The 23,626-nt window shown below is 39.0% G+C and overlaps 1 protein-coding gene across 1 annotated transcript; it reads left to right on the top strand.

The window, feature by feature from the left end:
• Nucleotides 1-169: 169 nt before the first annotated feature.
• Nucleotides 170-22,049, top strand: LOC119739231 (terminal nucleotidyltransferase 4A-like). The gene is made up of 9 exons (XM_038214086.1): nt 170-790; nt 3,994-4,117; nt 6,437-6,483; nt 11,466-11,586; nt 13,597-13,833; nt 14,161-14,362; nt 15,547-15,667; nt 16,021-16,402; nt 16,681-22,049. Exons 1-9 carry the CDS (start codon nt 330-332, stop codon nt 17,332-17,334), a joined length of 2,349 nt encoding a protein of 782 aa, XP_038070014.1. The 5' UTR covers nt 170-329; the 3' UTR covers nt 17,335-22,049.
• Nucleotides 22,050-23,626: the final 1,577 nt, after the last annotated feature.

Genomic DNA, 23,626 nt, shown 5'->3' with positions numbered 1-23,626 from the left:
CGAGGTTTTGTAATATCCCTGTCAACTTTACGGACTTGTTTAATAGCGCCCTCTTTGTGCTCGTTGATTGTCATGCAAATGATTTTCAACCTTGCGCTCGTGAGAGAGTACGCATGCGCATGTCTGTGATAACATGATGAATATTCACGACATGCTATTAATATTGAAATTTTGGTATTTATTCATTTGCGGTCGCCATCTTGTAAATTCGAAAGGTGAAGAACATCTGCCGACTGTCTGCCGAATGGAAATAGGGATTGGAGCCGCAAAATCTTCGCCGAATTTGCCTTCCAGTTGCTTCCAGCTTTCACCTTCGTGAGGACATTTGGATGGATCCAAGAAGCACCTGGTACCAGCCCGAGCAACTTGGACCCGCAACGGAACTTTGGACGAACATTTTCAACAGCGCTACCCGGAGTCTTCGGGACCTTCAAATGGGCGACGGCAAATCGGCCAATGGCGATGGGAATGTGCACGATAACGATGCCAGAACTCGTACCCTCCCCTCTCGGGACACCCAGGATTTTATCCCTTTGCACGGGGACTCCGGGGTCGATTTGGCCACGAAACGTTCAGCCGTGAATCACGGCTACCACAACGGGGAAAGGACTAACGTGAGCAGCAATAATTTGTTCAACAAGCGGCGGAAAGACAATCTAGCCAGCACCTACGACTGGAACAGTTCGGGCAAGGTTCGAGACGGCGGAACGCCGTGGTGGTCAAGGCGAAATGTTGGCAATCAACTCGGGTCACCGTACCCGGACTTGACTAACCACAATGTCGGACTTGGGTACGGTTTGATGATGGCCATTCTCTCTTACTGCAGAAATACAAATAATTAACAAATTAGACTAGGCCTACTTGAGGAAATATTGTGGAAAATCTTTCAAAGTAGAAACGGTTGACAATGACATGTCAACAATGCCCTGCATGTTTTGTTTGGATTTGACTTTGTTTTGTTTGGAAAATTTTGTTCCAAAGTGAAATATTTTGACCAGTTTTTAAGTTGTTGCCTGTTGGTTGAAACCCTATTTAAATGAATCGGGGGATATTGCAGCATATATTGAAACTTTAAATTTTAAAAATAAAGTAGACCTGTGGCTGCAGGCTGTGCATATAGGTCTACTACTTACTAGGCCTACCTACATCTGTTATTGTTAACAAAATATATAAATTAAAAATGCAATTAAAATAGTCCATGCACTAAAGATATTGGGAGGAAACTGAGTAAAAAGTTTTAATAAGGCAGTGTATATTTTGCCGGAGACGGCAAACCTTTACTGTAAACGTTAGTTTGCCGGATATGCACTGAACATGCGCAGTTACTGTTTTTTTGTACTTTAACATTTTCCGGTGACAAGTTTTAGCCTGGCTCCATGCCAAAATTATCGTTGTTACCTCGTATTCACAAGATGGGATTCAGACCATTTTATAATTTCGGACTTTTTTTCCCTTTTAAAAAAAATCCTCCAGAGCCACAAATCTGAAAAAGACAATGTAATACTCTGCAAAAAATGTTTGAGACATGTTAAAATAATAAAAGAAGAATATTCTTATTTATTTGGGGATGAGAAAACAAACACTTAAAAATGTGGTGCGGTTGGAATCAAATGCGAGTCATCCCACTTAATAAAGCCTTTGCTTAACCACTACACCAAACGTGCTACACAACTTTTTGTGGGAATTTAATACATCTTATAATTCAGCCCTATTTTAAAGAGTACAGCGCCCTCTGTTGATATGGATTGCCGCCGGCAAACCTTTAGTAATCGTTAGTTTGCCGTCATTACCTCCGGCAAAATATCCACTATCTTTTAATAATGAAATTGCTAGATTGTTTTATTGTAAATAACATAAGATTTGGCATGAAGCATAACTGCTAATGCTATGAAACATTTCCAGCTGCGTTTGTAACAAAGAAAATGACATACATTGTAGGGTAACCCATTGTACTTGTGGTGGTTAGAGAAATCAGAGATTTGAAAATCCATTTATCCCACTTTTTTTCAAACTGAATAACGGTTATCCAATTTTACCGGAAGTACCTATCCAGCCCACAGTCATGCCAGCAAAAAGTGACGGGTGAAGTGCTGCGTGCAATGCCATCCCGTTCCGAATGAATGGCTTTATTTTACTGGATTCAGCGACCACTGGGCCTTTACAAAAACACTGTCCAGAGCTGTAATGTTGGAATAAAATGGGAATCAAATGTTGCAACCTGACGCCACTTCAGTAGTTGTAGAGAGTAAAGAAAATTTCCTAACAAATTTGGAAATGTTTCTCAGTCCCAGATTCATGTCTTATCATTGTTTTTGCAGTGACTGACCTTCATTGAGATGATATATGAAGAAAAAAGTGGCATCGGATTACAACATTTTTTTCCAAAAAATTGGGTGGGAACTCTCTGATTTTAAATGGGCAGGCTTTTCATACATGTATCAAGACTGGTACTTGCGAGTGAATGCAGTTACATGTACAATCAGAGACAGTGGAGCAAATTTGGGGATATTCCAATTCGCATACTGGAATTCCAATCGCATTTTAAAACATCCAGATTTAAATCCCAGATCAGAACTACATAGGCCTAGATGCATCTTGTTACTGTGCTGTAAAACATGAATAATTTGCTGATATGAGATACCATAGATATACAGTACATTGTAGAAACTGACCCAAATACATTGTCTGCCCATGGAACATACTAATGTTACAGATTTTGTTGGGATTACTTCTGCTAATTGGATCGTTAGCATTTTGTTGGAATGGCATGATGCTGTCATATTTTTTTTGTCGCAACTGAGTGACTCACTGTGTACACGGATACAAGCCATTTCTACGAATTTTTATCAGGTTTTGCTCATTATCAAAAACTGACAAAGCATTCTAGCGTTCAGATTAACAACAAAAGATAACACACTGAATTGTAAATGTTACATAACCGTGACCTGTCACTTGGCAGATTATGAAACATCCACCTCAATGGCTCGCATACAAAATGATCCAGCCTGCCCCATAATGAATATGCATTAGTATTATGTAAATGTATGCACCCTCAAAAGGTGCCTGTCAGATGGGGTTTCTTTGTTAAATTCATTTAAAATGCATATAAATCTATGCATACTCTGTATACCTAGTTCAAACAACAGCTCTCAGAGATTGTACTGGATGAACAAACTAAATCTGTAAGATATAATTTCCCCTAGCTGGGCGACTATACCGAGTACACGAGAACTTGCGAGTAGTGCGAGTAGTCGTTCTACTCATGGTTTTTCATCTACTCGAGTACTCATCCTGGCGCCAGTAGAAGTAGGTACTCCCGAGTATCAATTTTCGTTTACAAGTCCTGACTTAAAAAAAGTTAATGCTCGCGGTTTCTGCGCCAAACTTGTCTTTTGTCTTAATACGTCCCCCGCAATAAAGGAATCACTACCTCCATCTGTTTCCTTGGGATTCCACTAGCACTTTCAACAAATACATTTTCAAGTAAAATGAGCCAAAATTTTGCAAAGTAAGGATATATCTCAGTGCTGAAGAATGTGGTGTGTCTTCCACGCTTTTTATTCGTAGTAACTTCCTTCTTAGTAATGTTTATGCCAATTTTGATTTGTTTTTATGGTAATTTAGTGAACTACTTGCAAGTACTCGACAAATCATGAGTTATTTCTCTGTGAAAACTCGAGTAGGAAAATCCACTACTCGCACAGGCCTAAAACTAAAAGTAATGGCATCTGTTAAATTGGTTTTAACCCAAACTCCCTACTTAGTTTTACCTAGACCAGTACCAAGTCCTCCAAAATCCATCACTGACTCTGCTTCACATAATGCTTCAGGACCGAATCCGCAGAAATCATCCACAAACCCTCCCCTGCTATAGGTGGATTTTGATGGACTTGGTACTCATGTCTTGTATACCACAATTCTCAGACATTAGATTTACCATGAAATTTATCTGTCAATTTTTGTATATTTATATTTTCCACTTTATATACACAGACTGAGTCGTGAGATTCACGATTTCTACTTGTTCATGTTACCCCGCGCCGAGGAGCATCTCATGCGAAGAGAAGTGGTGCAGAGAATAGAAGGCATCGTCAAGAACATCTGGCCAGAGGCTCGGGTAAAAACATCATATATATTTATTTTAATTAACCCTAACTCCCTAGGCATTTTTGCTAGGATGCAACCTCAATCCTACAAAATCCTCCAACTGCCTCCATGTAGAAATTGCATACAGCCTCAATCCTCCAAAATCCTTGACATTTGTATTTCTTGAATGTGGTCCTCGTAGGGGTGACCACTGCCTCAATCCTGCAAAATCCTCCAGCAATCACCGTCAGTATGTTAAGGCACAGCTAGTGACATCCTGGGGCAGTGCGGATGATTTCAAGTATAATATAGGCCTAAATTTATCCACGGCTGAGTATAAACAAAACATGGTCTGGCCCAAGACCTTGACGCAGTGCATCCTCTAAAATCAACCACACATTTTTGCCATTATAGCCTCAATCCTGCAAAAATCCTCCATTTTCCAAAGCAAGACGATTTTGGAGGATTTGGGAAGGTTAGGTTTAAGGGCTTTTTCATCTGAAAATGTGCATGCTTGTACAGATGATTAAAACCCACCCTCTCTGGCTGGCAATTTCACTGTATATAACAGTCGAGTGCTCCCTGCCTTCATAAAGCGGGATTGACTGGCTGTGATTGTTATGAAACCTGATATAGCTATGCTTTGAATGAAGGTGATTGATATGCCAGCTGTGCCTACCTATCACCTGCTTAAATTCTTTCATCTGTTGATGAAATTTGATGTCACAGTGCTTACAAAGAAATATGATCTGACTGTTGGTGACTAGCCTGTGTAAAAGGCATGGCAGGGGAACAGGATTGAAATTCTGACTGTCTGCGACTGATCAAACAAAAGGAGGGTTAAATCATAGTTTAGAGGTTTCTGTGTGAGACTATCTGTTTGATGAATTTCATCGACGCCAAATTCAAACACCAAAGTAAGAAATAAATGTTGAACAACTTCTGAGTTTTAGTGGAATTTTTAATTTTGTTAAATGGGAAGTTTAATAATTTAAAATTGTACTACTGCTAGCCATTTCTATTTTGTAATAAAACGAAAGGCGGCTTTTTCCTAAAGCACCTCAACCATCAGAATAAATTAAGATCAGGACAAATCTGATGTAGCTGCTAAGTGAAAGAATATTGCGTAGTAGATTCACATGCTTTGTATCACTCAACAGTAAAGTTTTTTTGCTATCAAAGTATGCTTAATTTCCATGCCCTTTTTTGTCAGGATTCTAATTATGATACACATTAGTGCATACCAAATACTATATAGCGACCGATAAGAAAAACACTATTGTGCTGATTTTGTGTATTGCACATTTGGGAAATCCCCTACATGAGAAATGACATGAAGTGGGTGCAGCGTTAACCATTGACAGAACGGTTACATGTACACGTACGTACATTGTACGTGCACTGAGCACTGTCCAGACCTGTGCATATATGGCTATGTACACTACATGACTGCTTGTGGGTTGGTAACATACAGTGTTTATTTTAGCCCTGTGTATGCCAACCTACTGAGAGGAAATTTTGGAAAATTATGAAGTCCATGAAAATGAAACTTCTGTACAATTAAACCCTAACTCCCTAGGCATTTTTGCTGGGATGCAACCTCAATCCTGCAAAATCCTCCAACTGCCTCCATGTAAAAAATAGCACATAGCCTCAATCCTGCAAAATCCTCCATTATTTCTTGAATTTGGTACTTGGAGGGGTGACCACTGCCTCAATCCTGCAAAACCCTCCGACACTCACTGCCAATATGTTGAGGCAGAGCCAGTGACATCAGTATAACCTAGGCCTAAATTTATGCACGGCTGAGCATAAACAACACAAGGTCCAGCCCAAGACCTTGACAAAGTGCATCCTTCGAAATCAGCAACACACCTTTGCCATGTAACCTCAATCCTGCAAAATCCTCCATTTTGCAAAGAGGATTTGGGAGGGTTAGGTTTAAAGATTATCTTTTAACAATTCATGACTCGCGGGTATTTAACAAGGTTTAAAAAGTTAAAGTCACAATGACTTCAGGTGGCATTATCATGTATGTATGTAGTTGTTTGGACATAGTTATTGTTTTCAGTTATTCTAGTCATCTTTGTGAACAAATTTAAGAAAAAAGGGAAAACAATGTGTGTTGAAGTAAACTATCAAACATTTTGTAGAGACTGGAATCATGTCCTTTAGTTATTAGTTATGTTTTCTTAGCAAGGGTAAACTCAACATCCAAAAAGTATTTTAAATGTTCTTTGTGTTTTACAGGGTTTTTTTTAACTTGTTTGTTGTTATAGTTGAGTAAATATGATTAAATTTTCTAGGGTCATCAAATCGTTGACTAATGTTCATTGTCATTGCTTTTCAGGTGGAAATCTATGGCAGCTACCGGACAATGCTGTATCTTCCCACCAGGTGAGTTTCGAGTATGCTTTATAACTTGCCCAGATCATAGTAATGGTAAGCCTGTTTGTGTGTACTTGGGTTACCAACCGAGTGAGTCAGAGAGCCAGTGAAGCTTTGACTCATGAGACTGATCGTTGGTGCGGCAGTCGCCTTGGAGTCCGCTTTGTTATCGTTTTCTTAATAGATAACAATTGCGCATTCCAGTCCACAGAGTGCTCAGTCGGGCGCGCAAAGAGGAGAAAAGAACAGCGCATCGTTGATTCCCATGACATTGACGTCAATTCTTCACTTGTTGCCACTGCACTGTTCAACGGTTTTAATTGGTGAAATGTACATTTGCCATTAGGAATTGCTGCAAGTTAAAAAAACAAAAACAAAATGAAACATTTGGTAAAGCAGTAATGGCCAAATACTCACTGCTTCAGTTGCTTTTGTCGTTTAATGAATTTAATAGATTGTCACGTTGTGCTTTAAATAACAGTGAAAAAAACACAGAAATATTAAGTAAAATAATAAGATGACAAATCCTTAAAATGTTACATGTGACACAAAGATAATCCTTCTTAATTTGAAGCCAAACAAACATGTGCAGTATACATACTAGAATCTTTCATAATTTACATGAAAAAGGTATGTCAATTTGCCGAATAACTCTGGAAGCTTAACAGGAAAGCTACCTGAATCAGCCGTAATCTAACAGCCTGGGCGGGATTTTGCAAGCGAACAAAACTGGGACGTCAATCCTCCAGTAAAAAGGGACTTAGCAAGCGCAATACTGCATGTTTCAAAATACTGTGGCAACATGTGTTTGATATATCCGTCATCACAAAGTGAGCTTAAAAGTCAAGAGTTTTTAGGAATTGAGATATTTGTATATCTGGATTCTGCAGAACAAGAGCTTTCCAATGGTATACAACATTAAGGGGTACTGAGTGAGTAGTGGAAATATAGACCACCGACTTATTTGAAGTTGTAAAACTGATTCTGGAGAAAATGGCATTTAAAAATCATACAATTGTGTAATGTACAGTGAATGAACAGTCCACTTATAGACAGGGTGAAATAGTTTTTAAAGATGTCTGATGAAGCCGAAAAGCGGGGAAAGGTAAAATAGGATTTACGGATTAAAGTTCAACTGAAAACAAACAAAATGTACCACCTCATCCAATTTAGGCCTTACCCCAAATTTCCAACTTTAAAGGGAATAAACATCATTTGCTTTTGTTGTAATTTTCAGAAATGGATGGAATTGGGGGGTTGGGAATATATAGCAAATATAGTTACACTGACTTTTTTGAGGTTTTGGGTTCGAAAATGCTATAAAAACCAAGAAAAACAATCATTTTCCTGTAGTCTGGTTCCCTGACTCCATATAAGAAGAAACAGAGCAGTTTACATACATTGGGGAATTGTAAGGTCAGGGAACCAGTCTAGCTGGCTTGTACCCGTTCATAGGTGTGTAATCGATTGCAAACAAGTGCGATGGTCAATTGGGGCCAGTATTTGAAGAAAAAAAAAGTTTTTTCCAACGCTGGTCAGCCGACCAACGGTGGAAATTGATACAAAAATACCACTTTTCTTGAAAATGACAGTATACCAGATGCCATGATTTTACAGGATGCTTTACACTGTCATTCACTAACAGTCCAGCAAGGTATTTCAAAATGATTTGGTAGTTTTATTTTTTGATGTTTGCAAATGTTGTATTTTCCCTTTAAGCTCATTTTGCGCTAACAGGTCATACGTCAGGTGGATTTTGGGGTAATTGGGCTTAAATTACCTTGAATCAAACTTATATTGTGCACCAAAATGAGTGATAGCAAAAACCAGTAGCTGCAATACTAGGATGTGCATGCATGGAGGAAGTGATAGCTGGGAAGTGTTCATTTTTCCCTGGGTTTCCATCAGAGAGCTGTACATGTACGTGCCATACATGCTACCTGTCAGAGTATCTAAAAACTGGGCAGTTTCCTGTCGAGTACACGGGGTGAGAGGATCTTGGCCTGTCATGTACAAACATGACAGCGCAGTTTGAACAGGATGGACATTTGTGTACTCTTTCAGAATGACATTAGAATTAATCCCTAAACCATTAGGGTTTTTTTTTTGGGGATGATAGTATCCTCCAAAGTCCAAATTAGCCCATTAAATAGACGATCCGTCAAGCCCCGCCCACCATATATTGACCATTCACAGTAGCGCTTTTACTCCCTACCGCTTGTACTGGACCAAGTCCGCAAAAATCCATCAAGCTTTCTGCTTCCAATGCCTGCTTTGCTTCAGGCTTCCAGGCCCAAGTCCATCATACTCCAACAATATTTAGTCAAGCCAGGCCTGCAGGACCAAGTCCCCTAAAATCCACCAATTTGGGGGACGGATTTTGATGGAGTTGGGGAGGTTGGGGCTAATGTCTGACATGCATGCACTAACTTCTGACATGCATGCACTAAATTCTGACATGCGTTTACTAAATTCTGACATGCATGCACTAAATTCTGACATGCGTGTACTAAATTCTGACATACGTGTACTAAATTCTGACATGCATGCACTAACTTCTGACATGCGTACGTACTAAATTCTGAAAAGCGTGTACTAAATTCTGACATGTGTGCTCTAAATTCTGACATGTGTGCTCTAAATTCTGACATGTGTGCTCTAAATTCTGACATGCGTGTACTAAATGCTGACATGTATGCATGTACCATAGTATACAAGATAGTATTACATGTAAATGTTATATTTCTTTATCCATGGTGTGCACGTATGACGCACGCGTTTGGAACATACAGTGTGTTACTTGTTGCATATTGGCCACGTGTGTTACTGTAGTGGGCGGGGCTTAAGGAATCCGCATTATTGATATGTAGCTAATGGCACATTCTTTGTATGGTATTTTCAAATAAAATTGGTACATGGTTCATTTACATACTTAACATGTAAGTAGAGTGGCAAAGCCTTTAGACACAAAATCCATCAAAGTTTATCCATTTTACCATGCAAAAAAAACCCCACATTTTTATAATTTGTAAATGAATGGGTCCGTTTTATGTTACAACTTTTTGTATGTGTAGAACTTTACATACATGTACATGCACCGGTACACAAACATGCAACTTTTCCTAGGATGAGCTGATTTCCTCTTGTTTACTTCTAAAAGCTTTTTCCTCTTTTTGTAGTTTTTTTTTTTTTGTTACTTCCAAATCCAAGTTGCATGCCTGCGTACGTTGTGCAGTGATTTCAGTGTTGGATTGGATTTATGTCCAAATTGTTTACTATAGTTGATATTTTTTTAGCTCAACAAAGTTTATGATAAACACACGCTATGCGTCTGCACTGATCTTCATATGTGTAAATATAGCAACTGTGCAGACTGTGCAATGATGTACATTATACAAGCAGCACACTGTGGACTTTATCCATGAAGTTGTAACCTTCTGCATACTGTGCTCTGTAATCAATGCACAGCTGTGTAGATAAATATGTACATGTATGCATGTGTACATGTACATGGAGTTCCTGATGGGGTCTTGATAGCTTACATGTACTGTGCATGTGATGTACCTGTACTGTGTTACATTGTGATGCACATGTACATGTACATGTATATGTCATCCTGCTAATACTATAGACCATTTGCACTACAGCCATCTTGGAGGTGTGTGCTTTTGTGCAGCAGGGTTGGAAACGCATGATTGGTCCTTTTGTGCATTCCTTGTTAATGAATTAACATAACAAAACACACCACCAAGTTTACAGTAGTGGATGTGCAACAACGTACTCAAAGTATTGTTCACTTTTTGACGAACTCCTCTGTCAAAAATCAAGGTTTTTTATATTTATATGTTCACATGTTTATTGTTAATTAACCCCAACAATCCCCATCCAGTCAAACTCCAGGGTTTGTTGGAATCTGTTGGAGTGAGTACTGCACAAGTAAACTGATTACGCTTTACATGGGGTCAGGCATACCACCAATAACCAGAGTCCAACAGTTTTCATGTACAGTTTACCATTGTGTTGGAATTTGTAGGAGCGAGGAAGGTTCTTGGTAAACAACTCTGGGGGGTTAGGTTAAATAACAAAGTTTCGTGCCCTTTTTGAGGCATTTGCACCAAATTGTTACAAAATCAGTTCACAATAAAGCTCATAAAATTAGCATTTTATTTTGGGCTTATTAAGTCCGTACCGAGCAAATCAAAAGGCCTTTTTTCCCCACAAAGAATGAGCCATGTGTGTGGCAAGTCAGAGTATACCTATGGTACCGTACATGTAGCATATACACTGCTACATGATAGATTATTCAAGTTATTATGCGTTGACCTACATTGTACATCTCAGTTCATGTAATTGTAAATATATGGAACACAGACAAAAAAGAAGGAAAAGTAAGTCCATGATACCGAATAGCCTAGAAATAATTCCTAGAGATCAACCGTCGTAATTTTTCTTTATTCATACTTTTTTTTAACCCTAACTCTCAAGGAATTTTTTTGCTAGGATTCAGCCTTAATCCTCCAAAATCATCCATTATTTATTGATAGTGTTCCTTGGAGGGGTGACCACTGCCTCAATCCTGCAAAAGCCTCCAGCAATCACTGTCATTATGTTAAGGCTGAGCCAGTGACATCCTGGAGCAGTGGGGAGGATTTCAAGTGTAATCTAGGTCTAAATTTATGCACGGCTTGGCATAAACAACACAAGGTCGGGCCTAAGACCATGACACAATACATGTATCCTTCAAAATCAGCCACATGTTTTTGCCATACAGCCTCAATCCTGCAAAATCCTCCACTTATGCAAGAAGGATTTTGGAGGATTTGGGAAGGTTAGGGGTAATCCGGGATGTACAATGTAGTTTAAATAGAAATAAATGGAACCCTTAAAAATGTGAAAAGTGATTCCAGAGTACCTGAAAGCCTGCCTAAAAGTCCTGGAGATTAACCCTTGTGTTTCTTTTTTTATTGGTCCCCCCCCCCCCTTTCCCGCAGTGATATCGACCTGGTCGTGTTTGGGGACCTAGGGGATTGCCCCTACTTCAGGATCGGCAACGAGCTCGAGAAGAGCCACATTGCCGAGATGGGCTCCATCAAAGTGTTGGACAAAGCGTCGGTGAGTACTAACACGTGTGCTACTAAATCCCTGGTCTGTTTAGGCCTAAAAAAAAAAAAATTGTGTGTTTACCGTAACCCGGCCTACCTGGGTTTTTTTTTTTCAGACCAAATTTCCGACCTCAGATTTTTAATTGCCACATTTGGACAAAAATTAGAAATACAGTATATTTTGAAAATAAAAAGCCTTCCCTATGCATTTTTTTCCCCGTGTTAATTGTTAATCAAACATTAAACAGGTTAACTGTTGAAGTTACCTTAACCCTAACCCCCCTTGGCCCTTTTTGCTAGGAACCATCCTCAGTCCTCCAAAATCCTCCCAAATTGTGCACTTACATGTATGTTCAAATGGAGGATACCCACTGCCTCAATCCTTCAGAATCCTCCAACAGCCCTGCCTCTCAAAATGCATTCAGCTTAAATCCTCCAAAATCATCCATTTCTTCAAATACCGTTGTATCCTCAATCCTCCAAAATCAACCGATACTGATGTCCATGTACCCTCAATCCTCCATAATCCTCCAAAAGTGTATGTTGCATTCATCCTCAATCCTTCAAAATCCTCCAAAACCTTCGGAGGATTGAGGAGGTTTTAAGGGTTAAAGTAAACAAAGAAGGTATAAAAAAATGACATGAACATTAAAAAAAAATACAAAATAAAATTGTTTTCAAACCTAACCGTTTTTCCAACCGTAAACACACAATTTTTTTCTCTCTCGGCCTTATGATGTATTTATAGTGCTGAGGTGGGGACGTGGGTCGGATCCACTGGGGATTGCACAAAGACGGTATTATAACAAACCTGGATTTTTTTTGTTGATTTCTAGGCCTGCGCTGAGGTTTTACTTTGTACCGAGTACACAAATATTTATTCAACATCTTTTGGCTGAGGTTTTTAATGTTTGAGTAAAGTCTGGCCAACTTTAAAGTCAATTGTGCATTTTTCTTGACATTCTTGGTGTCATTCAGCAAGGGGGACATTGAAAATCCACCGAAATTCCAGCATTTTGTGAGTCCAAACATTTTGGATTCAGTGTTTGAAATATGTCCTGAATACCAAAATTTGTGCACAGTAAGAGGCATTAAGTTTTTTTACTTTAACGTGATTGCATATTTCCATCCACAAGAGTCATTGGTTTCTCTGTAAAGTTTGATGCCCTTTGATCGAAATTGAAAACCTGCAAACATCTTCAAGTATTTACAACAAATGCATGTTATTTGTCCTGGAGTTTTTAAATGAAAGACACAAAGTTTGTTGTTTGGACTGATGATTGCGTGCATGTACATGTAGGTTACATGTACATGTACTTTTAGGTTCAAGCTAAATTTATACCAAGCATGATGCCTCATTAAAGATTTGACAGTTTTAAGGTTTCGTGCCAAGTACGTCTTGCCTGTAGATTGTTTTTGTTGCAGTTTTCAACCTTTGGTGAACAATTATACTAATGATGCCCAGAAAGTAAACCTAATGATGCCTTCTCATCAAGCAAATGTTGATGTGTTTTTTTTTTTTTTTGTGAGGGTCCAGGGAACAAATGTTAATTCGCCAAATGAAATCAAAGTTCAGTTTGTTTGTCTTCGAATCGTGCAATATTGTTATAGCGAGTGCAATATATTCTTGTATCCCCCTCAAAGCCATCCAATTATATAGTTATCTACGAGATGAAAATAAATCACCATCTACACTGTAAAAGAAAAACATCTTGTTTTTATTAAAACTAAAAAATATAATTGAACAGTTTTTTTTTCATTCCCTTTTTGGTTTATTTGACGAAAATTAAACAACCCTGATTTCTATACCTCAGAGTTACACATCATGTGCACAAAGTCGATCTGTCACTTGAAGGGTTTTGTAGAGAATGTATTGCTGGACAGAGGATTAAATGTTTTTAAAAATATTTGGAAAAAGTGAGCAAAAGTGTCAAGGCAAAACTTGTGTTAAAGACTGGTTTGAATGTTAACTTGTTCTTTACGATCCTCGCTTACCCTCGACCCCCTTCCCTTCTCCCAGGTACCCATCGTGAAGCTGACGGACGACCTGACCAAGGTCAAAGTGGACATCAGCTTCAACATGCGGTCGGGCATCGCCTGCGCCAAGCTGATCGAGGACTTCATCCGTCAGTATCCGCGCCTGCCGTACCTGGTCTTTGTCCTGAAGCAGTTCCTGCTCCAGCGAGATCTGAACGAGGTCTGGACTGGTGGCATCAGCTCCTACAGCCTGATCCTCTTGGCAGTCAGCTTCCTCCAGGTACCAGACTTGTAGATTTGGACTTAGGCCGAGTAAAACAGAAATTTAGTTTCTCGTCAAGGCTTTTTGAAAACATGAAGGAGACCCCCCTTCCTCCCCCCCCCCCCCCCAGATGGTGGATGGATACTTTGATTTCTGGACTCCTGCTGATACAAAATTGGAAAGTTTTTGTCAAACCTCATGTGAAAAGCTCTGGGATATAGTTGAGTCCATCACAGATACATCACAAGTCCAGTCACAAAAAAACAATGGAAGAACAAGAAGTGACTTGTCTTGGACTCGTGGGGACTTGCGTCAATTTTTGTTTTCTTGGTTCTCCTACGCCAGATGCACGTGCAGCCAGAGCCGATCAACCTCGGAGTGCAGCTCATCGAGTTCTTCGAGCTGTACGGCGTCAACTTCAACTACTTCAAGACGGGGATCAGCGTGATGGATGGCGGTTGCTACTTCTCCAAGGACGATGCTCGAGGCAAGATGACCCAGGGCTACGGGACCTCCTTGCTCTGCATTGAGGATCCATTGAATCCCGGTAAGCAAGATGAAACTTTTTCTTCAATTTGCTTTTGGGCTTGCTACAGTTTGTGGGGCGTGTGACCTAGTGGTTAGGGTTTGTGACTCCTGGTCAGAAGGCCAGGGGCTCAAATCCAGCTGCTGGCCTTGTGTTGTGTCCTTGGGCCAGCCACTTCACCCCAACTTGCTCTTTCCACCCAGTATAAATGGGAACCTGCGATAGACTAGCATCCCATCCCGGGGTAACAGAAATATTCTCAGTCGTTTCATGCTACTGAAACCGGAGACAAACACCAGCCTGATGGGCCACATTGGCTCGTGACAGACTTGACTTGACTTTTTACTTGCTACAGCTTATGGAATATTATAGCACCAAGGTTTTTGCCTTCGTATAGGATAGTATGATTAGTCCTACCCCCTGAGGTGTTTTGTCTAGAACCCCCCTCCCCATGCAAAAAAAAACATGCAACCCCCCCCCCCCCGCAAGACTTCTCAAAGTGAGAGGCCTGCCCAGTGTGACAAGATCCACAAGATCAAAATTGCCCAATGCCAAATTGCATCAGAGTCTATGGTTGCTAACCAGATTTAACAGTGTAAAGAGTGGCATCGTTCAGTTGGACAAGCAGTTCATGCATTGAAGTTTGTAAACTCAATGCAGCCAGGTTGCACAGAGTTTTACACCTGTTGCACTACGTTGCCTCTGGCAGGGTTACGGTTCACCCTAACTCTACAGGCCCTTTTTGCTAGGAACCATCCTCAATCCTCCAAAATCCTCCAAAAGTTTCCACTTACCGGTATGTTCAAAATGCATTCAGCCTCAATTCTCCAAAATGAACCGAAGCTGAATGTCCACGTGCCCTCAATCCTCCACAAAAATCCCCACAATTGTATGTTGCATTCAGCCTCAATCCTCCAAAATCCTCCAAACTGCCTGGATGACTTTGGAGGATTGAGGAAGGTTAAGGTTAAGTGCACTTATACTCCATGTCACGGCAGCAATGGTGGTCATATGTTGTGTCGTGTCCATGGATCGTTTCACAGATATCACCATCTTACTGATCATTACTTTCCATGATGGGACGTCTTTTCAAGGAGTCCCATGGGATCACAAAGATGGCAGTAACCTTGAAACGGTCCGTGGCTTAAGGTTCAATGAACATTTTAGTGCCATTTAAAAATGATCACTCTGATATCTGTCTCCAGGGGCTGACATTTGCAAGAACTCGTACGGTTTCCTGGAGGTCCGCAAGGCCTTTGGCTATGCATACAGTGTCTTGAAGCAAGGCTTGTTGAATCAACTAGACCAGGAGGAATGTATGAACAGGTAGGAGTCCGAAAGATGAAGACAGCCTAACTTGATACTAAACAAAGTCAGAGGCAATTTGTTCTCGGCAATCTTCAGACAAATTTAGATTCAATGTAATGATTTGACAAATAGGTCATTCCAAAAATGTAGGGTCCAAAGTGTGACATTTATCCCAGTATCATAAAGAATGACTTCAAACAGTTTGTTTGTTTGTTGGGTAGGTAGTTTGCTATTCATGATCACCCTTGGACGACATCTGCATCAGAGGTATGAAATAATAGATGTCACATGTAACAGGGACAGGAAAAAAAGGTGGACCCCGTATATTTGGAATGATCCACAAACTATTAAACTATGTTTCCACTGCACAGCATCCTTGGTCGTATCGTCCGCATCACTGACGACGTCATCGAGTACCGGCATTGGATCCACAGAAACTGGGCCCACAAGGTCCCCCAGCCCATGCTGTACCCGGGCAGCTACATCACCCATCACTTGCCCCCTCCCCCGAGCATGGTATCCTCGTCCAGGTACTGGGGCGGCAGTACCGCCCCCCTTCCCCTGATGAACACCACCCTGGACAACGGTACCGTGGACAATGCTGTGGACGAAACGGGTGGGGAAACCGCTGAGGATACCAGTAACGCCAACACCGAGGTGGGGCTGATCGGGCACGGTGGTACCGAGTCGGAGTTGAATTCTCTTCAGTCATCCATGTCAACGCCGGATGCTTTGTCAAGTGCTAGTGATACAGTATGTGAACTGATTTTATCTGTTTCCAAAAGCTGAAATCTCCGAGTGTTTTCTATATGAGAAATTGCCATTCTAACATTCTCCAAACAGTGTTGAAGTAGGGTCCATCACAAGTTGGCACAAGTCTGGTCACAAGGAGCAGGGGATGAACAATTAAAAATAAAAAGCCTTTTAAGCCTGGAAGATTTGTGATGGACTTGTGATGGACTGGACTACAACCCTATCTCTATCTAGTAATTTTTTGTTTGATCTACAATTGTGATTTTCTTTTTGCTTAGGATTCTGACCTGTCATCACAAGTGTCTGGTTCTTCCAAGGAAAGCAGAGACAACAGTCCAGACCTGCGCAAGCCAGTGGACTCACTTCCAGTTCTTCCAACGTCAGAGGAAGCTCCCCCAACACCGCAGCAACACAGTGAAGACGGCGTCAAGAAGGCAGACAAGTCCAATCCGGCGAAGGAAAAGGACAGCAGAACAGTCAAGACAGAACCTGTTGCTGTCTCGAACCAGCCTGCGGCTGAATCAAAGCCACAAAAGGAGGAAGCTCCGTCTAAGATCTCGGTGTCTAAGGAGAAGGTGGCTGCCAAGGATGACACAAGCAAGCAGTCACCGACGACGCAGCAACAATCACACCGGACTACCCCCAATATGGTCACATCAAGGACGTACCGTAACAGTAACCACCAGCCCAGCTATCAACAAGGTAGTAAATACCGCAGTAGTAGTGCTGGTGGAAGCAGTAATAATACCCACGGTGGCAGCGGCGGGATTCACGGTGGCAGCGGTGGGATCCACTCTGGGAGCATGCATCAAACCAATGGCACCAGTAGCAACAGCAACAACAACCGCGGCAGCAACAACAACAACAACGTCAAAAGTAAGAAATTCAAGCACAAGACCCGGCGCGATGCCAACTCCAATTCCGTGCGTTGACGGGTTGGATGTGATTGCACACTTCACTTTCAAGAGGATTTGATGTTCAAGACCGGAAGAGAAAGATCTCAATCAAGCTTGAGGGAATACACACTAGACAAGCCAAGACCCTGCATTGCTAATATCGCTGCCTTCCTCAGCCGTGGCAGGAACGGCGCCTGATGATTTTACTGCAGCAGGTGTATCAATAAAAGGTCCTCTTGGTAAACTTGGTGAGACCAAAATTGCTTAGGCGAAAAAATCAAAAAGATTTCTTTTGTCGTGTAAACTTGTTGGGATTCCTGTAGAAACGTTTTTCAAATGGTTTCCCCGGAAGCTCTTTGAGTTGCCTGTTAATTGAAATAACCATGAAAGCCACATCACCGCCTTAATGTACATTTTTATTACTATAACCATTTTATTCTCTTGTCTATAGACATCTCAACGCCCGTACTGGAACAACTTCCAACGAAACGACAACTAGACAAAAACCGTATCAGACTGTATATTTTTGTAACCGGGTGCAATAAGCCGATTGTACATTGTAACTATCTGACTTTATTTATGCATCACTGTCTATGCAACAATTGAAGTACTTGTTGCACTCTTAAAAAAAAAAATTCAGTTGTACCAAAAAAAATAAACCAAAAAAAGAAGGAAAAAAGACGAATATCAACGAACATCAATAAGGTGCTGCCATGATTGTAAATAGGAAAGTGGCACAATGATTTGGACACAAAGTGTCTTGATAAAAGCTCTTGGATCTTTCTTGGATAAAAAAAAAAAATAGAAGGGACGGGAAGCTTTGTAAAATTAAAGGATATATTTTTAGAAATGTTGATTTTACTTTTTGATTTTTGTTTTTAATGTTAAACAATCGTCGTAGCGTGCTTGTGCTGCCCGGCAGTGCTGTACTTGTTCGTAGGCCAAACTCTGCCGATGAGGTACTTCTCGAATTCTCTGGTGGTGAATGGACGTTTCTACCCCTCCATTCACTTTAATTTGGAGAGAAACCGATAGTGTCATCAGTTTTGAGTAGCTTTTTTTTCCAAGGAATTCCTTTTCCAGAAGGAGTTTGTAAAATGTTTATTTCATCATGTATTAGGACAGGGTAATTTTAAAAAAAAAAAGACATCTGTTAAAAAAAAATGACCGTAGATATTTTTTGTTTTTGAGTTATTACTTTTTTTTTTATTGAATCTACAGGCAAAAAAAGAAAGCATGTTTCCAAGGAAACTAGGCTAAGATAACTGCAAATTGATGTCTTCTTTGATGAATACTAAAGCATTTTGCATAAACCATATAAGTAGTTCAAGCGTTGCATTTTTTTTTACCTATGCATGTGATTGAGTTTGAAAACAGTAAATATTTAGAATTGATCACACTTTACTGCACTGTAAAGTACTGCTGCATAAAACTTGCGCCAAGCCATGGACTGAAATAGTCTGGATTGAATTGACTAAAGATGAGAACATGAGCTCTTTGGAGCGAAAATTATAGTAAGTTTGACATCTGATATTTTTTTATTAAACCTCGGGGCGGTCAAAGTCAGCTAGCTTTTGATGTCAATTTTATCTTTCGCTTAGTTGGTCAACCTCGGTCATAATTAGCATGTCGTCAAGCGCGTTTGCTGACAATCTAAATGAACTTTCTCGTAGAATGGTTTGAGGTTGATCGTGCAGTGGTAGGAAGAAGTATTCAAGAAGGAATTCCAGAGTTATGTAGAGGGCATTTGAACCCGTAACCTCTCGTTATTGAAGCAGTATGTTAGTGTAACATGACCAACAATCTACGGTTTCCCTCCGCACGTTGTGATGAAGTTGAGACCACTAGAAAGGAATTCCAGTGTTGATAAGAGAGGGTTCGAACCCGTAACCTCTCATTACTGGAGCAGTACAACATGATCAACAAATCAACAAATCAACATGATCAACAAATCACGGTTGCCCTTCACTGATGTCACATGATGTGATGAAGTTGAGACCACTAGAAAGGATTTCAGATTTGATAAGAGAGAGTTCGAACCCGTAACCACTCATTATTGGAGCAGTACGTTAGTTCAACATTGCTAACAAAATACAGTTTCCCTTAGCTTGATGTGATGAAGTTGCGACCACTAGAAAGGATTTCAGATTTGATAAAGAGAGGGTTCGAACCCGTAACCTCTCGTTATTGGATCAGTACCTCAGCTCAACGTTAGGTTCCCTTAGCTTGAGGTACTGAAGTTGAGACCACTAGAAAGGCGTTGATAAGGGAGGATTCGAACACGTTACCCGTTAACAGTCGCGTTAGTTCCGTACTGCACAACTGGAAATGAGCGTACACATATTTGTACTTAAAATACTCAGGTATGCATTAATTTATTTCGTTAATTAAAAAAATGTCTTCTGCTGTTACTTAGGAATAACAATGAATACACGTACATGTATGAGACAGATCGCATATCTTTAAACACTAAAACTCTATTCCTAAAAACGGATACAGATTTTAGATTTGCATCCAATTTCAATCACCAATGTTATCTTTTCTGATTAGGATATTGGCACTCATAGTTTCTACCAACAAAATTTGATGCACAGTCATGCTGTTAAAATACATATTAAAGAAATGTACTCTTGTGACCCATAAAAAAAAAAAATTAAAATTAAATTAAAGACATTAAACAAGGCAGCGTTAAGAATATTTTTTCTTTCAGATTGGTTAAGTCTTGTAGTTTTCAGTTGAAAATTGATCGGCAGCAGTAGATTAATTTTGTCAATAAAATTCAGCAATAGCGATAAATTAACCTTGTGACCAATCGAGCTAATGCTTCCACTAAATATACAGATTTTTTTCAGATCAGTTCGCAAAAAAAAAAAGTCTCTGCATTTTTTGTGCTGAAACTAGTTTTAGTGTACAAAAACTGTATTTAAACAAATATGCTCGTAATTGAAAATTACTGTAACATGTTAATTAATGTACCGATATCTGACTTTTTGTGTGTGTGGTTTTTTTTTTAATTCCTATAAATTCACATGAAAAAAAAAGGGAAAAAAAGAAAATGTGTAAAGTTAGGGTGACGTTTTTTCCTTGCTTAAGGCAATGTCTGTTTGAAAAGCTACTTATCTTTGGGAACATAAGTCGGACATTTATGGAATGACATGCCTTCGTCTAATTCCAGGGCTAAAACTTGATAAAGAGTCTTGGTCTGTTGGTACAGTGTTTAGAACTACATAAAACTTTCATGTATTTGTTTTCACCATGCACGTTTCTCCCCCCCCCCCCCTCCCCAATTGTGGTTTGGTTCAAGTCACGTGTTCAGTATTTTTCCACATCGATTAACAACATTCAACAAAATCTCATGTGCCTTCTTTTGTATATGTGAAAGCGTGATGATCAAAATTTGATTATGATGGGAGATTTTCGCTGTTACATTGTTGGACTTTTACTGTTTGTGTTGCTGTGAATATGAAATAGAATGAAAAGAAAACAGTTTTGATCAATTTTTAAAGGAAGGCAAATGCTCAATAGGCCTGTTTGAAAAAAAAAGTTAAAATGAATGCTAAAATGTTGGGGAAAAAATCACTAAATACTCAATGGAATACTAGTATACAATAATCAATGGTATGTTTCAATTGTGCATTCAGGACAATTGTTCTTGCATTAAAATTGCAATGATCCTGACATTTACTATGGGAAATTGTTCAAGATCACTCGTCTGTTGGTCAAATGTGACGCATGTACCTTGTAGTACAAAAATTGATCTGTCATTACTTTTAGCTTTCGAAAATTTTGTGAACTTGCTTCAGAATTTTTGTGCGGCAAAAAGGAGCCTTTTGTAACATACTTGTACGTCTGACTTTTTTTTTTCCCAATCGTGCTTTTTGAATGTTTTGACCACATTGCATGATGTAAAATCAAACTTATTTGAGGAAATGTGTGTGATTTTAAACTTATCTGTAAAAAAAAAACACCACCACAACATAACAGCTGTTATTGTGTTTTCCACGGCTTAAAATTATTCATCATTTGCAGGAATGGAACTGAATTCAGGTTTCCCGGATAGTTTATTCCACATCTTGTCCAACTTGAGCAGTGAATTTTGCAAAAAGATGTTAGATTTTGCCAGTGGGTACATGCATGTCATTTTTGTTGTCGTTACGAAAATGTTTGCATTATGTAATATTTCTTTCACATTTTCCCCCCACAATTTTATTCTAATTTTTTTAATTGTGTAAGTTGCTTAAAAAACAACAACAAAAAGTAGTCATTCTTCATATACTGTTATACACTGAATTGAGAGGAACGAAAAAACACATACATGTACATGCACATGTAAAAAACTGATTCTGTCTGAATTAGTTGTACATTTGTATATGAATATCTGTACAGTTCTATAACTCTCTATGGCAGGTTTTGCCTGTTTATTTAGGGTTACAAATATGTTTCAGTTTTGAGCTGTATTCTGTTGATTCTCGATTCTGTATCGAGAGGGGAAGGATTTATCTTTTGAGTGTAACCATACACATTCAATGAACGATACATTGCTGAAAAGTGGCAATTTCACAGTAGACCCAAAATAATTTGACAGAAATTATGTATGGGAAATACATGTAGCTTCATTGACACAATCCCAGTATTTGGTCAAGTACAGATTTTAACATTTTTAAAAAGTATGATGTAAATTTTCTTTGTTTGTTAACTGCTGTATATTTCTCTTGACGTGTTCACGCTGAAAAAAAAAACCACAAAATTTATTTTGCTGTCGATGTTTTTATTATGAATTTTTAGGGTATTAAGTGTTAACTTGCTTTGTGTACTTCTTTAAAAAAAAATGGAGGTTAATGTGTGATTATGCAAGTGCGAGTGATTTGATAGTTGGCTTTTCTGTCTGAAGATTGGTGACATTTTCACATTAATATTACAGTAATCTGAGAGGTAAGAGTATATGAAACGATGTACCATTTTCAAATATGAATATTTATATATTCTTGTATTATGTAAACATTATTCAAAAATTGTTAGTGGGACAGAAGCCTGCATATTGCGTCGTCATTTACACACCAAAGTTATCTTAAGGAAATCGATATCTTCAGTAAGTGGACTTCGACAAATTTTTTTTAAATGTCGAGATATATGGTTCGTAATCTGCAGTTCATTCTAACCAAAAAAAAAAAAACACTTTCATGAAGTTTGAAATTATGACGATTTGGAACTGTGTACATAATGTTCAGTATTTCTGGCATTGTAAGTTGCGTATTAGTGAAAATTACTAGGTGGTAAACAAAAAAAGTTTGAAGAGTGAAAAAAAGTCTAAGATTACTGTTAAGCATCACCATGATTAAAACCACTCACTAATATTTAGATAAAACTGATATTGAGTTGGTTTTCTCTTTTCAGAGCAGGGGAATGGGGTTGTAGAGTGAAGTTCATGTAAATATGCTATGTAAATTACTGGGGGGGGGGGGATTGATCCAAAATCGGAAAACTTGTAAGCCTGTCTACTTTTGGACATATTATAAACCATATATCCGATGCCACTCCGCGATTGGGTTAAACTGTAAATACAGTACCATATCTTGCTGTAAATTTTATACATAGTTAAAATAACGGTAATTATAAATATGTGAATATTGTTATTATTATTTTTTTTCCTGACAGGAATATTTTGAAATGCTTTCCAATTTTTACAGTGAGAAGAAGAGAAACTCTGAGTCTGGGTTAGTTTGCATAGCGACGTTTGATCACATCGCGCGTTTTGACGTAGACATTTATGAGCCTGGAGCACGTGACAATAATAATGACATGTACGTGTAAGATGAAAAAAATGAAGAAAAAAAGGGACTCTAATAGCATTGACCTTACGAGGCGTTTTTATTATTTCATCAATAGCCAGTGAGTGTTATAAGAACCTAAGAAATAACAGACATCGTATATGAATAGAAGGGTTGGATAAGTTAATTAAAAAATGCACAACTGAAGTGGTTTATTCCCAGTTCTATAGGAAGCACATTTTCGAGGCAAATTTAAAGACAAAAAAAAGGAACAGAATTATGCATGGAAGCGTCATCAGAATCAACAGATGGGTTATAGTTGTAACATTTTATTTTGTTTTTTGGATTGTATAAAATTATCGTAAAAAAAAAAATTAAAATACAAGGCAAAAAACAAAAAAAAAGAGTATTTTATTGCATGTCAGCCTCCCCTCCTATATTTCAGTTGTATTTCGTTGTGGATTATTTTAAGTGTATGTAAACAAACGTCTTAAAATTATATTTACATAAACTCCCCATATAGCACCATGGTATGGAATTCAATGCTCCAAATATTTTCA

Source organism: Patiria miniata, unplaced genomic scaffold, assembly GCF_015706575.1.
Source record: "Patiria miniata isolate m_02_andy unplaced genomic scaffold, ASM1570657v1 HiC_scaffold_30, whole genome shotgun sequence".
Taxonomy (NCBI): domain Eukaryota; kingdom Metazoa; phylum Echinodermata; class Asteroidea; order Valvatida; family Asterinidae; genus Patiria; species Patiria miniata.
Note: the sequence above shows the minus strand (reverse complement) of the source record. Positions and strands in the feature narration are given on the sequence as shown.

Coding starts and splice junctions, on each gene's coding strand:
- LOC119739231 (XM_038214086.1), top strand. CDS start 330: ATGGATCCAAGAAGCACCTGGTACCAGCCCGAGCAACTTGGACCCGCA. Junction 791..3,993: donor AACCACAATGTCGGACTTGG/GTACGGTTTGAT, acceptor TTATATACACAG/ACTGAGTCGTGAGATTCACG. Junction 14,363..15,546: donor TGAGGATCCATTGAATCCCG/GTAAGCAAGATG, acceptor ATCTGTCTCCAG/GGGCTGACATTTGCAAGAAC.